Source organism: Hydractinia symbiolongicarpus, chromosome 8 (genome assembly GCF_029227915.1).
Source record: "Hydractinia symbiolongicarpus strain clone_291-10 chromosome 8, HSymV2.1, whole genome shotgun sequence".
Classification (NCBI taxonomy): domain Eukaryota; kingdom Metazoa; phylum Cnidaria; class Hydrozoa; order Anthoathecata; family Hydractiniidae; genus Hydractinia; species Hydractinia symbiolongicarpus.
Genome location: NC_079882.1, coordinates 27,261,316 through 27,276,412, shown reverse-complemented (window position 1 = coordinate 27,276,412; position 15,097 = coordinate 27,261,316). Strand labels below are relative to the sequence as shown.

Here is a 15,097-nt window from a genome sequence, read left to right as displayed (position 1 = left end):
ATTCCACCAGTTAGCTAAAAATATTCACATATAACATTATTCAGTCAAAACGAAGTAATAAGAACTCGAACTATTTCCTTTGGTAACTTAAACCTTTTTAGACCTACAAAGTATCAGTAATTATATTTGGATCGAGATTATTTTTACATACTAATTCCTTAAAAATAATTATTGCTGCATTCAATCTTGTGGGGTTATTTTTTGCTATTAAGAATTCGTTCACTAGTTATAAAAAAGTATCGCAGTAACATTTTGAGATACAATTTGTAAAAATAAATTCCCAAAATAGGGGGAGAGTCTAGATAAATCTCGCAATAATTATAATATCTTGCCATTAAATTGAAAAAATAAATCCAAGAGAGATTTTATCTAGCATTAAAAATGCATTTGGATATACAAATTAAAGATCAAATTTCTATATATCGCAGTATTGACCAATCCTAGCACGGAAAACTAGTGTCTCCTATAAAATGTTGCTTCCATACCTAATATATCAAATTGTGAATGGCATATTATGGCAGTTACCAAAATTCTAACTTTAAAAAATTGAAAACATATTCAAACTTTTTATATTTCAGTAATATGATTTTTGACTAAATTTTGTATCCTCCCTTAACCCTATTATACATGGGGGGAGCACAAAGTGCCCGTGGCCTCTTTGACTAGGCATAACTTTAGATACACATGTGATTAAGTGCTAAAATGTTGTGACTATTCCTAACTTTTATTAGGTCTTCTGATGAAAAAAAAAAATTTTGGAAAGATTTGGTACTTTGCTGGGGGTATTGCATTTTTTGGACAGGGGTAAATTTTTTGGAATTTTGAAAACCGTTGACATTCATGTAAGAATGTTATAAGATGTTGTATTGAGTATATAAATATTTATTACATGTATGTTGGTTACTAAGTGGTAACCAAGGTATTGCTAAGGTTATATGTGGTTGCTAGGGACAAAAAGCAGACCAGATTAAGAAGGAATTATCGATCCAGCATATTGACGTCATTTCGGATCCCAATGACGTCATTATATTGCTTTCCTTTGCATCGATTATCTTTAAATGCTCTCTACTGCATATGTGCCATGTTTAATGACATGAGCATCAATATTTCTGGTAGAATGGGCCTTTTTATCTTTATCGTTAAAGTAAGAAATTTTCTTGCCGAAATGACGTCATTTCTAATCCCTATGACGTCATCAAATTATTTTTACCTGGATTAAGTTTGTACTAAGACATTCTCGAACTGAGCCAAGTTTCATCACTTAAGCACAACTGGTTCAGGATTTATGACCCGCGGGCACTCCCCCTCAGGGTTACAAGGGCCAAAAAAGCTCAGGTATAATAGGGTTAATAAAAGATAAATACTTTTTGAACAACGGAATTAAAATAAACATTTTACAGTTACATTCTGAGCTATATAGCAGTTTGTAGTAGTACACTACTCCTTGTGTATACACAGGCCAACAACGTAATTCAAACTTTTGTTAAAATTTGAAAAATTTTACTACTTGCTAGTTGGTTTGATTGGTTGCAAAAGGATGGTGGTATCTTCAGTTGTGTTTATAGAAAAACAAATATCAAATAGAAGACTCCACTTGATTGTCTTCCGGTATGACGTAATTATCGTGCGTTTCGTGTGCATAGTGCGTTTCGTGTGCTTCGTCGTTATCCTGTGTTTCGTGGCTATCGTGTCCAAAGCTTGCAAAAGTATTTTCAAATGTATAATTAGATTTAAGCTGTCTGTATTTTTGACAATAAAGCTTAAATATTCTTCTGTTGACGCAAAATGCTAAAAAGATAAAAAATCCTTGAAAGTTAACAACGATGAGATATATGTACATGCAAATCGAAGACGCAATAAATGCACCTAGCAACCCGAAACACCATCCTGTTCCATTGACTATCGATATCTTGATGAACATTCTTGAAAGAAACATGACGTCATTGTGTGAAGACTGGTGAACCATCTTAGTGGATTTTTTAGCCTTAGAAATGTTTCGGATGGTAATAATTAGAGCGAAAATATTGCATATAACGATTAACAAAATTGGAAGGATAAAAAGAAGAAAATGTGGAAGTAGTTTTGTAATGAAGCAATGATTATGCGCGCCATATCCCATTCCACAATTCCCTGCGTACTCCAACATTAGTGATATAAATATTACACAACCACTACAACCAAAGGAGATGATGAGATAATATTTAAATTGCTTTCTCTTCCATTGGTTATCTCTTAAGAAATTCCTTGAAAACGTATACCACAAATCAAATGATGATATTACTTTCCACGAGAAACTTTTCAACATCACAAAATGCAGTAATATTGCACTTGCAATACAAAAACCACCATGGATTCCAATTGTTATCACCAATTGAAGTGTGTGAACTATAAGAACACAACAGGATAGCGCCATGATATTTTTACCTGGCAATGTTCTCAATTCAGAAAACAAGAAGTACGTGGCCAGCAAAATAATCAATGTTATTGTACTAAAGATATTTCCACCGATTCCAACAGCATAAGAAATCTTAGAATCTATCAAATTCTTCATTGGGATGGAAAAGTTGTGCGTACCATTGGATAACATACAGATTCCCGTTCGTTCTATAAACTCTCCTCCACTTTTTTCGCAGTTCTTTGTAATTTCTTCGTTCAATACACGCAGTGACCAAACATACATACTGTCATGAGATACATGGTATAAACAAAGGCTATCCGTCATTAGATTAAGAATAGCCATCTGTATCTTCCAGATGAAATCTTTATGGAATAAACTTTTATTGGTGAGCAGAGATTCATTTATTCCATATTTACTTAAAGTATAATTCATAATTTGTTTATCCATAGGTCCACTGCAATCAATAACAGAATGTTGACATGTTGAAAGTGACAGGATGGGCAAAACCAAAGTAATTTGAAACAAGGTCTCCATTTTCTACCTGTATGAATGTATATCTTCTCCTTTTCAAAGTCACAACCAGCGATATAAACAGTCCAAAAATTTTGTTCTTTGCTTCCTTTTCCGAGCAAGTGGATCCAACCAGCTGCTGGAGTTTTTATAAAAGGAATTTAATAATTTAAACAAAAATTTACAACTGTTGTGTGCGGTTTGATCATTGCCATATTTTCGCTGTGTTAAACACCTGTAATTCATTACGTAGAAGTGACAAAAAATTTAACACGTAATATATTCAAACCACAATTTTTTGATAACAAAAAACTAAAACGGACGTTTATGTCAAAAATAGCAAAAGAATTCAAAATGTTGGTGCACGCTTTTTTTTTACAACACGAAATAATGCACCTAACAATCAATGTTGTTGAAGTTCTTCTATTTTACCGGTTCAGTACTTGCTTAGTTGTTACATGTTGACTATCTATTTAATGTGTTCAATAAGGTTAACTTCGCGTGTTTGGTTGCTCAGTTGTTCTGGTGTGCCGATCATAACTACATTTTTAACCACATTTATGTGATACGAGGAATTCCAACATTTTAGGATTAGTTTTTAGGAAAGTCTCGAAACTATTATTTTTTCACATTTTTGTCTTTTCTTATATTTACTAAGAATACGAAACTAATATTGCGTATAACATATTGCTCATAAAAGAAGCGTGTAATTTTAAAAAAAAGATTGAATTAAAGATTTAGTTAATTATCACAAAAAATGCAAATTAGCGGACGTGATGTTCGCGGTGTAATTCACAATTTGCGAAAAATATTTATTAATAAAAAAAAGATTAAAACTTCTGTATCGTCATAGAATAAATATAAAAGAATTTTCGAGGAAACTCTTATCCATGCTTCCATGCTGGAAAATTATTGTAATTTTATTTAAATTGGTCCCATTTCTCAGTACAAGTTAACAAATAATTCAAATTTCGAATACTAACGCCGAGATTTTTATATGTTTGTCTCTCAAGCTAAACTACCTGCCATGTAAATGCTGCACTAAACTGCGTAAAATTTATTCTCGTTTAACAGCCACTAAAAAGCTACAAATTAGAGACACTTGAAACATATGTGGGTGGGCGCAAGGGCGCAATAACTTTTACAAAAATATTCCACCAGTTAGCTAAAAATATTCACATGTAACATTATTCAGTCAAAACGAAGTAATAAGAACTCGAACTATTTCCTTTGGTAACTTAAACCTTTTTAGACCTACAAGGTATCAGTAATTATATTTGGATCGAGATTATTTTTACATATTAATTCCTTAAGAATAATTATTGCTGCATTCAATCTTGTGGGGTTAATTTTTGCTATTAAGAATTCGTTCACTAGTCATAAAAAAGTATCGCAGTAACATTTTGAGATACAATTTGTAAAAATAAATTCCCAAAATAGGGGGAGACTCAAGATAAATCTCGCAATAATTATAATATTTTGCCATTAAATTGAAAAAATAAATCCAAGAGAGATTTTATCTAGAATTAATAAAATGCATTTGGATATACAAATTAAAGATCAAATTTCTATATATCGCAGTATTGACCAATCCTAGCACGGAAAACTAGTGTCTCCTATAAAATGTTGTTTCCATACCTAATATATCAAATTGTGAATGGCATATTATGGCAGTTACCAAAATTCTAACTTTAAAAAATTGAAAACATATTCAAACTTTTTATATTTCAGCAATATGATTTTTGACTAAATTTTGTATCCTTCCTTAACCCTATTATACATGGGGGGAGCACAAAGTGCCCGTGGCCTCTTTGACTAGGCATAACTTTAGATACACATGTGATTAAGTGCTAAAATTTTGTGACTATTCCTAACTTTTATTAGGTCTTCTGATGAAAAAAAAATTTTGGAAAGATTTGGTACTTTGCTGGGGGTATTGCATTTTTTGGACAGGGGTAAATTTTTTGGAATTTTGAAAACCGTTGACATTCATGTAAGAATGTTATAAGATGTTGTATTGAGTATATAAATATTTATTACATGTATGTTGGTTACTAAGTGGTAACCAAGGTATTGCTAAGGTTATATGTGGTTGCTAGGGACAAAAAGCAGACCAGATTAAGAAGGAATTATCGATCCAGCATATTGACGTCATTTCGGATCCCAATGACGTCATTATATTGCTTTCCTTGCATCGATTATCTTTAAATGCTCTCTTCTGCATATGTGCCATGTTTAATGACATGAGCATCAATATTTCTGGTAGAATGGGCCTTTTTATCTTTATCGTTAAAGTAAGAAATTTTCTTGCCGAAATGACGTCATTTCTAATCCCTATGACGTCATCAAATTATTTTTACCTGGATTAAGTTTGTACTAAGACATTCTCGAACTGAGCCAAGTTTCATCACTTAAGCACAACTGGTTCAGGATTTATGACCCGCGGGCACTCCCCCTCAGGGTTACAAGGGCCAAAAAAGCTCAGGTATAATAGGGTTAATAAAAGATAAATACTTTTTGAACAACGGAATTAAAATAAACATTTTACAGTTACATTCTGAGCTATATAGCAGTTTGTAGTAGTACACTACTCCTTGTGTATACACAGGCCAACAACGTAATTCAAACTTTTGTTAAAATTTGAAAAATTTTACTACTTGCTAGTTGGTTTGATTGGTTGCAAAAGGATGGTGGTATCTTCAGTTGTGTTTATAGAAAAACAAATATCAAATAGAAGACTCCACTTGATTGTCTTCCGGTATGACGTAATTATCGTGCGTTTCGTGTGCATAGTGCGTTTCGTGTGCTTCGTGGTTATCCTGTGTTTCGTGGCCATCGTGTCCAAAGCTTGCAAAAGTATTTTCAAATGTATAATTAGATTTAAGCTGTCTGTATTTTTGACAATAAAGCTTAAATATTCTTCTGTTGACGCAAAATGCTAAAAAAATGAAAAATCCTTGAAAGTTAACAACGATGAGATATATATACATGCAAAACGAAGACGCAATAAATGCACCAAGCAACCCAAAACACCATCCTGTTCCATTGACTATCGATATCTTGATGAACATTCTTGAAAGAAACATGACGTCATTGTGTGAAGACTGGTGAGCCATTTTAGTGGATTTCTTAGCCTTAGAAATGTTTCGGATGGTAATAATTAGAGCGAAAATATTGCATATAACGATTAACAAAATTGGAAGGATAAAAAGAAGAAAATGTGGAAGTAGTTTTGTAATGAAGCAATGATTATGCGCGCCATATCCCATTCCACAATTTCCTGCGTACTCCAACATTAGTGATATAAATATTACAGAACCACTACAACCAAAGGAGATGATGAGATAATATTTAAATTGCTTTTTCTTCCATTGGTTATCTCTTAAGAAATTCCTTGAAAACGTATACCACAAATCAAATGATGATATTACTTTCCACGAGAAACTTTTCAACATCACAAAATGCAGTAATATTCCACTTGCAATACAAAAACGACCATGGATTCCAATTGTTATCACCAATTGAAGTGTGTGAACTATAAGAACACAACAGGATAGCGCCATGATATTTTTACCTGGCAATGTTCTCAATTCAGAAAACAAGAAGTACGTGGCCAGCAAAATAATCAATGTTATTGTACTAAAGATATTTCCACCGATTCCAACAGCATAAGAAATCTTAGAATCTATCAAATTCTTCATTGGGATGGAAACGTTGTGCGTACCATTCGATAAAAAACAGATTCCTGTTCGTCCTATAAACTCTCCTCCACTTTTTTCGCAGTTTTTTGCAATCTCTTCGTATAATACACGCAGTGACCAAACATACAAAGTGTCATGCGATGGAGTCTGTACGCACAATGTATCCATTGATAAATGATAAATAGCTAAACGTATTTTTTTGATAAAATCTTCTTGGAACAAGCTTTTGTTGGTCAGCAGAGATTCATTTATTTTAAATTTACTTAAAGTATAGTTCATAACGATATCTCTATTCATGATATCCCTACAACTATGGTTTTGACAATTGCAGATCATTAGAATTGACAAACACAGTATACTCTGTAGTACTGTCAACATCTTGGCTTTTTATTTCTATCACTACATCTGTTAACGTATCGTACGCCTTTTATTTGTAAATTTAAAAATAAAGTTTGAACTAAAATAATTTTTTCTCTCTTTCGAAAAAAGTGAATGTTGGACCACCGCAGGATTGAGAATCGATGTTACTCTTTAAACAACTTAATAATTTAAAATAAATTTGAACCGTTGTGAAATAATTCTTCTCAGGCCAATGTGTGGTTCATGGTAGCTGTATCAAAACACCTGCAATATAAAACGTAAATCAATTTTGTAATTCACATATGAGCTGTTAAAAGAAGAAAATAGTTTACGTGCACCTCAAGTCACCAACACACATACCCTCACTAGTTGGAAAGTTATTTAAGAAATCTTGAAATCCAAATGTTTCCAGCTTTGAATGAATCTTTCGAGTTATACATCTGGCTATTTTCCACTTCAAGAAAATTTTCCGGGGAACAGAACAGAACGGATAGGAACGAAACAGAACGGATAGGAACGGAAAAGCTTCTGAGCATGCGTACTTACAATGTTTACAGCGCGTTAGTGGAAAATTTTCCTTTTCGTTCCGTTCCTAGAAAGTATAATCGCGTTAAATTTTTTCTTTCCGTTTCGTTCCGAAAATTCTCTTTAAGTAGAAAATAGCCTACACAGGTTTTTTCACGAAAAGAAATTTCCCGCGAAAGTCCCCAGTCAATTACTGTGTACATTTTTTATTATCACTTCCAATAAATGAATACTTTTGTCTTTATGAATCCCTCTTTCGCAAACAGTAAATGTTATTCTCTTCTGGACAATTAAGAAAAAAATTACGTGACCTAAGAAAACTTGCCGACATAGAAATCGTCTTGATAGTAAATTACATAAAAAGTCATGATTTTATCACTTAATTAGCGTTGTTATGACCAAAGGGAAAATCAAATTGAAAACATGCAACTAATTATGATACATATCAATATTTTTTCCCAAGATAATAAACCTTTTTAATTATTATTTATTGATTTTCTCTGGTGAAACTTTAAGCAAATGAACAACCTCGCACTTAGTCCTTTTATATCCATAAGATATTCTTCACCAGCAAAAAATAAAAGTGAATTCATGCCATTTTTTGGACAACCTTTCGTATTACTATAAACTACTTTAGGGACAAAACATTTCGCTGGTTAAATCTTGGGACGAATTTGCGTAAACTGTTTTTGCCAAAAGCCAAAATTACTTCATTTGCGCGAATATAAACTTTTGCAAATGGCGACAATACTAATTTTTCTTTTCTCTTATTATTAGGAATCAAAAGTCTGCATCCATTACTGTTTAAGGAATCGGAATCTCCGAGAAATGTTCATGTGACCAATAAAGAATGAATACACCAAATGTTATTGTAACTTTGAGGTTTCTCCGTTTTTAATTTTTTTGTGGAGAAAAAACTCCCGCGTCTTAAAAAATATCCAAGACTTCGCGTGGTAAAAAGTTTCCCGCTTTTGCTGATTTATAATTTCCAAAGCCATAAACTTTCGCGAAAATGACCAAAAGACGCATAAAAACGCGGATGTTGTTGTCCTTAAAGTAAGAGAAAATAAAGAACAACCTCATTCCCAGATCATTATGGGTTTTTTTCTGACACCAAAGCCAATTAGGATCCCGGAAACGAGGTTGTTAAACACATTGTACTTTAACGCTCAAATGTAAGGAACGGGCTGAAAAAAGAAATGTTGTTCATGTAAAATATAGCTGCATAAGCTAATTTCTATTTAATTAAATTTCCAACATTTAAATTATATATTCAGATTTAATTTTTTTTTTCTTTCATATAAAGAAATTCTCCTTGTATTCTATACTACTTAAAAAATATTACCAGTCAGCGAAAGTATGAAAATCAAAAGATCAAAATTATGAGGAAGTAAGAACAAAATTTAATGCAATTCGAAAACATTTTCGTAAATTTAATTGAACGGTTAACATCAAACTTATTTTTTTTTTTTTTCTTATATTTTTTAATTAACAGAATGTATACCTTTAACTTTGATTGAAACGAAAGTAACAGAATTAAGTTTTCAAATATATTGATGTAGCTAAGCTACCTAAATGCTTTTTTCTAGTATAGTGCCACTATGATTTATAAGTTATATTGCTTTTTTATTTTTCTAGATGTGACACAGTTCCTGACAATTGAAGACGATTTAATGACGGCTGTTTCTGAATTTGTACATTAAGCAGACAGGAGTTCTAGGGTTAAATGAGTTAGCTGTTGTAAACCCTTGGGGTCAATGGTACAGATTATTACGGTCAATATAACTTAATCTCGCGTCGTTAGTTAAACAGAAAATGGAACTTTTTGTGTACGAATAAATCACAACTTTCACTATAGCAACCAACTTTAAATTCATATTTATATATGAATGAATATATCTCATCGGTATGTTACGTCTAACACAACAACTTCAGCACCAGTCCTCAATGTACACTAGATAAGTTGAATTTAGCAAGTCGTTAAGTGAGAATACTTCCACTGGGATGTGCGAACAAAAAACATGATCAAAATCATGATTATGCAATGAATTTGACAAAATTTCGTCATTTTGCAGAAATTACACGTCTGTGTGTTGTAAAAAGTTTTTTTTAGAGATTTATTCGTTTGTAACTATCCATGTGACTACACACTCGTTAATCTTTACAGTGCAAAGAATTAGGAAAATCCAAAGGCTTTCATGCAGTTAAATGTTCTTATTCCATAAAATAACAAATTGAGAAAGATGGCACCTACTCGATAAAAACCTTAAAAAGCACTGGGAAGGAGTTTTCAAAGGAAAATTAACGCTATGTTACCCTATTCCACGGGTGTATGAAGCAAGTTGTAAATAGTCGGGCTGACTGATACATGTTAAAAACTAGCAAGCACATGTAACATACACAAATCGGAAGAATCGAAAGTCGATTTTTTCTATAAATTCATTGAAACACGCACGCTCGATGTTGTCTACAAGTGCTAATGAAATATTTGTAACCTTCATGTTGTTACAGGTGTATAAACACGGGGGTTGATCAATCCGATGACGTCACAATAGACATATAATCAGCTGAGTTGATGTTGCTAAGATACATGAAATATGGAGAGAAGTATTAGCTGAAGTTAAACTACGCAATGCTAATATCAGATTTGAAATATTCGATATATTATATAAATCTAAAATGGTTATATAATGTTCAGTAAAGGAGTTATACACTAATTAAAATAGTGGCCATAAATAGTTTGATGTAAAAATAACTGATTGTATTTTCCGTGTTTTATTCCTGACGGATGTACAAACGGAATATATTAAATCTAAGTTTGACATGGTATACTATGGAACGCCAAGGCTGCCTTATTCGATGATTTCATTCGGTCATAAAACACTATTTGTCGCTAATTGTATTCGATTTTGTTAAAATTCATTCGATTTTGTAAAAATTCATTCGATTATGCGCTAAATTCATTCGATTATGCGCTAAGTTCATTCGATTATGCGCTGAATTCATTCGATTATGCGATGAATTCATTCGATTATGCGATGAATTCATTCGATTATGCGATGAATTCATTCGATTATGCGCTGTTTGCATGTGATAAATTATTCGATGCGCTGAATTCATGCGCTAAATTATTCGATGCGCTGTTTGCATGCGCTAAATTATTCGATGCGCTGTTTGCATGCGCTAAATTATTCGATGCGCTGTTTGCATGCGCTAAATTATTCGATGCGCTGAATTCATGCGCTAAATTATTCGATGCGCTGTTTGCATGCGATAAATTATTCGATGCGCTGAATTCATGCGCTAAATTATTCGATGCGCTGTTTGCATGCGATAAATTATTCGATAGTTTTGGCGCCTCAATCAAAATTAAAATTAAAAAATGGTAACCTCTGAATTTCTTAGAAAATTAACAATTTCGCGGGAACACTTTACCATAGTGTTACGATTAAGCGTCAGTCTAATCTTGCAAAGTACATCGAAAATTTCTGAAGAAACTACGGAACATTTATTCTCCTATAATATAAGAAAATGAATACAAACGATAAGAGCTAAAATATAAAAAATATTCTCTCTGAATAAAACAAAAATTAAGTGTCCCTTTGGAAAGGGACACCGTAAACAAAACGAAGTTTACAAGTAAACAACTACCAATTATAAAATAAGTTTTGAATCAGTGAAAAGGTAACGAAAGAAAGCATAAATGTTTGCATTTAATCACAAGAGTTAAGTTCCTAATAGGCATAAATAATAAAACTGTCGACGACTTTTAAATTTGTCCAAAAAATCGACTAGAAAAGGCTAAGTCATATAAACCGAACAGAGCGTTTTCGTCTGGAAGGGAAATAGCATTACTTTCCATTGGTAATTGCAATTGATTAATGCAAGTGTTACTTGTCGGAAGAAATCGACCTTCTTCCATCACCGGAACAAATTTTATCGAAGGGGCCAGTGCAAATCCTAACAAAGGCTCTTCTTCACTTCCAGTGACAAACCTTAGTACATCGGGAAGCGAAACACCCGAACGTTTTCCACCTAAACAGTAACAAAAATAGAAAGTTTATATATAGATATTTCTTCCGCACATAATTTCTTCCCTTAAGGTAGCAGAAGCCAGCTTCCTTTGTGAAACTCTGCTCATACAAAATAAAAAATGTTTGGCTATTTAGTTTATAGAAAAGCGGAGCGAGCGCGTGGAAATTTAAATTTGACACTTACCATGTGCTTGCCTCAAATATTTCATTAATGACGGATAAAGCTTTTTCTGCCTGTAATGTTCGTTTGACCCTTCAGCTGCCCATTTTGGCTGAAGCAAGTTGACCAGTTTTTTAAAAGTGAAAGTAGCATTAGGATTGGGTCGGAAAAGGTGTAGCATGATAGGAAAGGCTTCCACAATCTGAAAGCAATGATAACTAATTATAATGATAAATAAACTCATTGAGTGTAGATGTAAATACAATGCTCAACAGATCTTTTCCTTATGTATTTACTTACCGTATTTCCTCTATTAACGCCCCCTCTAATAAACCTTAAAATGCTGAATTTAGGTATTAGAAAACAGACGGATAAGAGGAAATACGGTATGTTAAGAGAAAGCTTTATGAGAAAAAGCTTCTTTTAGAGAAACATCCAAAAATATATAATACAAACTTGGAAAATTCCAAGATCCTTGAAAGCTCTTCGGAGTTCATTGAATTTGCCAGGTTCTTCGTTAAAAAATATTTTTTGCAGGTCATCTTCTTCCAAAAACTGTGGAAATGGGCCATTCTGAAGCAAACTCAAGCCTAAAAAAATAAGAATAAACACTCATTTTCATAGAATATTTATCTTTTTAGATTTTTTTTTAGTTTTTAAGAAGCTCACAACAACAAGAAATGTTTTTGTGTTCCTTTTTTCAATTTCTCACAGTGGTATAACGCTGAGTGTAATTACGTACCAAAAACTATTCCAATATCATAATAATCACTTAAAGGAAACAAGTTTATTTCACAATCAAAGTATTTTTCTTTGATTTCTCTTATTATCTGTTGAAAAAACTCTTTTCTTGGCCCTCCATAATCTTCTGCCAACTAAAAATATAATAATATAAATGATAAATAATATAATATAATGATTACACAAACATGTCTGGTAAAATAAACAAATTAACTGATGAACAAAAAAACAATCTTAATATTAAACATGAAGATAAAAATAATACTCTTTCCTACCTCACCATAAAACTGCACAGATAAACAAATCAACTTATTTTGCAGTTCCCGTATCTCTTCTAAACCAGTTTCAATAAGATTGGCCCGATCAACCATGATAAAATTTGTTGGTCTGTCATCATGAACCGCAATATCAGTTATTTCTAAACTTCGACCTTGAACTAACTTCTGCTGCATATACCGTAATATCTCGACTGGTGAATTCACTTGATTATCAATGCAATAACTGATGATGTTGTTAATGTTTGCATTGAGATCAAATTCTTCGTTGTTATTAGCATTATCCTGCTTTTGATCTCTTGTTTCTGGAATGTACTCATAGCTTATTCGAAAAGCAGATTCAGTTTCAGTTATTTCATTGTTTTCCTCTTCATGGGTCACCTCATTTGATAACACAGGGGGTAATGCAACTTCTGAATCATCACTAGATTCATAGTATGGCATGCATAACTCAGTATGTTGTCTCAGTTCTTCGAGACAAAACTCCTCAAAACAATTTAAACATTTTTCTTTGATAGAAGTTGTTACTGTACTTGCCTTTTGCAGAGGTATTACCGACAACGACTTTTGAATTGGACGTATATAAATCTTTCCTTGTCCTATGGTAGCTTCATTATAACTCCATTATCTGTTACACCTAAGCTTTCGAAATGCTTTAGAGAAAGCTTTGGTATCAAATCAGCGGTTATATTTTCTTCACTAAACTTCAAAATAAGGTGTTTCAATCCAAGTTTCTTTAATATAGCTCGTGTTCTTTCGTCAGCCATATTAATTTTGTAATCCTTGAGTTTTGATTGAGGCGCCAAAACTATCGAATAATTTATCGCATGCAAACAGCGCATCGAATAATTTAGCGCATGAATTCAGCGCATCGAATAATTTAGCGCATGAATTCAGCGCATCGAATAATTTAGCGCATGCAAACAGCGCATCGAATAATTTAGCGCATGAATTCAGCGCATCGAATAATTTATCACATGCAAACAGCGCATAATCGAATGAATTCATCGCATAATCGAATGAATTCATCGCATAATCGAATGAATTCATCGCATAATCGAATGAATTCAGCGCATAATCGAATGAACTTAGCGCATAATCGAATGAATTTAGCGCATAATCGAATGAATTTTTACAAAATCGAATGAATTTTAACAAAATCGAATACAATTAGCGACAAATAGTGTTTTATGACCGAATGAAATCATCGAATAAGGCAGCCTTGGCGTTCCATAGTATACTGTCTCGTTACCGTGGTGATATATCACCACATACACATTTTTTCGAAAAATATACTTCATTCAATTATCCGAGCCTCGATAATTCTTAAGAATTTCACATTTCCAAATCAGGAGTGATCCTCGGGTCGACGATAAGTTAATGCATTTTTTTTATTTTTGAAAACATTTCCGAAGAACTTTTATATGATTATAAACAGATGGAATTATAATTTATTTAATAAAAATAAAAAAACAGACCGCAGTATTGTATAAAAACAGTTAAAATTATCATTTTTGATATTACCTAGATTTCTGAGATTGTGGCTTTCTTATCAGAAAGATCTTGTTATTTCCTCAAGACAAAGCGGCTTTCACAATTCACAAATTATTCTCCTAATAATCCAGTGTTTGATTTCAACTACCCTGCAATTACTGGATAAAAATTTAATCCAAGAGTTAAGAATATGTACTACAGTGTAGGTGATAATTTTGATGACCTAAGGGAATATCGGAAGGTCTCTACTCGAGAAAAACAATTTTACCACAACCAACACACGATGAATCGAGAAGCTCGCTGACATGAGTGTAATTTTTAATACTATATATAACTATTTCTTCACAACAATTTATAACGGGACTCTAGATCCGGTCTTCGTTCAAAACAAACTTAGCACACCTAGAAGAGTTTTAGATTAAGCCTTACAATCTACTGACGCAAAAAAAAACTTCATTAAATTCAAAAACATTTTTTCTCATTCAGACATATAATTAACGCGCGCGCGCCAATTTTTTATCATTGAATGAACCCAAGGCGTAGAATATTTTTTTCTTTCTGCATTGTTTTCAAGCGCGAAAATATTCAAACAACCTGTTTTCAACCAATCTCTGTCAGGCAAGCATGATCAAATATGCCAATGACTTTTTGATCGACCGACACCGAGGAATTCGAAAATAAATGCTCAATACATGCGCCGAAACAAGTCAGGCATAAATTTGTTGCCAAACATTCTGAATAGCAACACCTCGTGCGTTTCTTAGCGATAAAAAAAAGTTGCAAAAAAATTCCGCCTGCTTAAAAATATTTTATTACAATCACGATGTCTCCTAGCAGTGAAAAGACAATTTTTATTATACAAAATTGTTTCTATTGACAATTACACAAAGGAAAAAACA

At 32.7% G+C, this 15,097-nt stretch overlaps 3 protein-coding genes and 1 long non-coding RNA gene across 5 annotated transcripts; 1 reads left to right on the top strand and 3 right to left on the bottom strand.

Moving 5' to 3' along the window:
- Positions 1–1,364: 1,364 nt before the first annotated feature.
- On the bottom strand, positions 1,365–2,604 carry LOC130654760 (latrophilin receptor-like protein A). The gene has a single exon (XM_057457375.1). The coding sequence runs from the start codon at positions 2,585–2,587 to the stop codon at positions 1,577–1,579; it is 1,011 nt and encodes a 336-aa protein (XP_057313358.1). The 5' UTR covers positions 2,588–2,604; the 3' UTR covers positions 1,365–1,576.
- A 2,818-nt stretch (positions 2,605–5,422) lies between these two features.
- On the bottom strand, positions 5,423–7,702 carry LOC130655416 (latrophilin receptor-like protein A). Of its 2 annotated transcripts, none has more exons than XM_057458171.1 (2): positions 7,516–7,702; positions 5,423–7,233 (listed from the first exon to the last, which is right to left on the bottom strand). In XM_057458171.1, the coding sequence occupies exon 2, from the start codon at positions 6,985–6,987 to the stop codon at positions 5,635–5,637; it is 1,353 nt and encodes a 450-aa protein (XP_057314154.1). In that variant the 5' UTR covers positions 6,988–7,233; positions 7,516–7,702; the 3' UTR covers positions 5,423–5,634. The 2 variants fall into 2 exon arrangements, with proteins under 2 accessions (XP_057314154.1, XP_057314153.1); XM_057458170.1 differs by having other exon boundaries at positions 7,330–7,701.
- Positions 7,703–8,685: 983 nt separating this feature from the next.
- LOC130653940 (uncharacterized) lies at positions 8,686–12,941 on the top strand. The gene is made up of 2 exons (XR_008984307.1): positions 8,686–8,884; positions 9,133–12,941. It is a non-coding gene; the product is annotated as an uncharacterized LOC130653940 (long non-coding RNA).
- Positions 10,988–13,559, bottom strand: LOC130653938 (uncharacterized). Its single transcript, XM_057456435.1, has 5 exons — positions 12,705–13,559; positions 12,431–12,563; positions 12,145–12,278; positions 11,713–11,890; positions 10,988–11,529 (listed from the first exon to the last, which is right to left on the bottom strand). The coding sequence occupies exons 1-5, from the start codon at positions 13,146–13,148 to the stop codon at positions 11,264–11,266; spliced, it is 1,155 nt and encodes a 384-aa protein (XP_057312418.1). The 5' UTR covers positions 13,149–13,559; the 3' UTR covers positions 10,988–11,263.
- Positions 13,560–15,097: the final 1,538 nt, after the last annotated feature.

Excerpts from the sequence above, each read along its gene's own strand:
- LOC130654760 (XM_057457375.1), bottom strand. The coding sequence starts at position 2,587 with ATGTTATCCAATGGTACGCACAACTTTTCCATCCCAATGAAGAATTTG.
- LOC130655416 (XM_057458171.1), bottom strand. The coding sequence starts at position 6,987 with ATGTTGACAGTACTACAGAGTATACTGTGTTTGTCAATTCTAATGATC.
- LOC130653938 (XM_057456435.1), bottom strand. The coding sequence starts at position 13,148 with ATGCCATACTATGAATCTAGTGATGATTCAGAAGTTGCATTACCCCCT. Across the intron at positions 12,564-12,704 it reads CTGTGCAGTTTTATGGTGAG|TTGGCAGAAGATTATGGAGG; the intron begins GTAGGAAAGAGT and ends TTATATTTTTAG. Across the intron at positions 11,530-11,712 it reads ATATTTGAGGCAAGCACATG|GTGGAAAACGTTCGGGTGTT; the intron begins GTAAGTGTCAAA and ends GTTACTGTTTAG.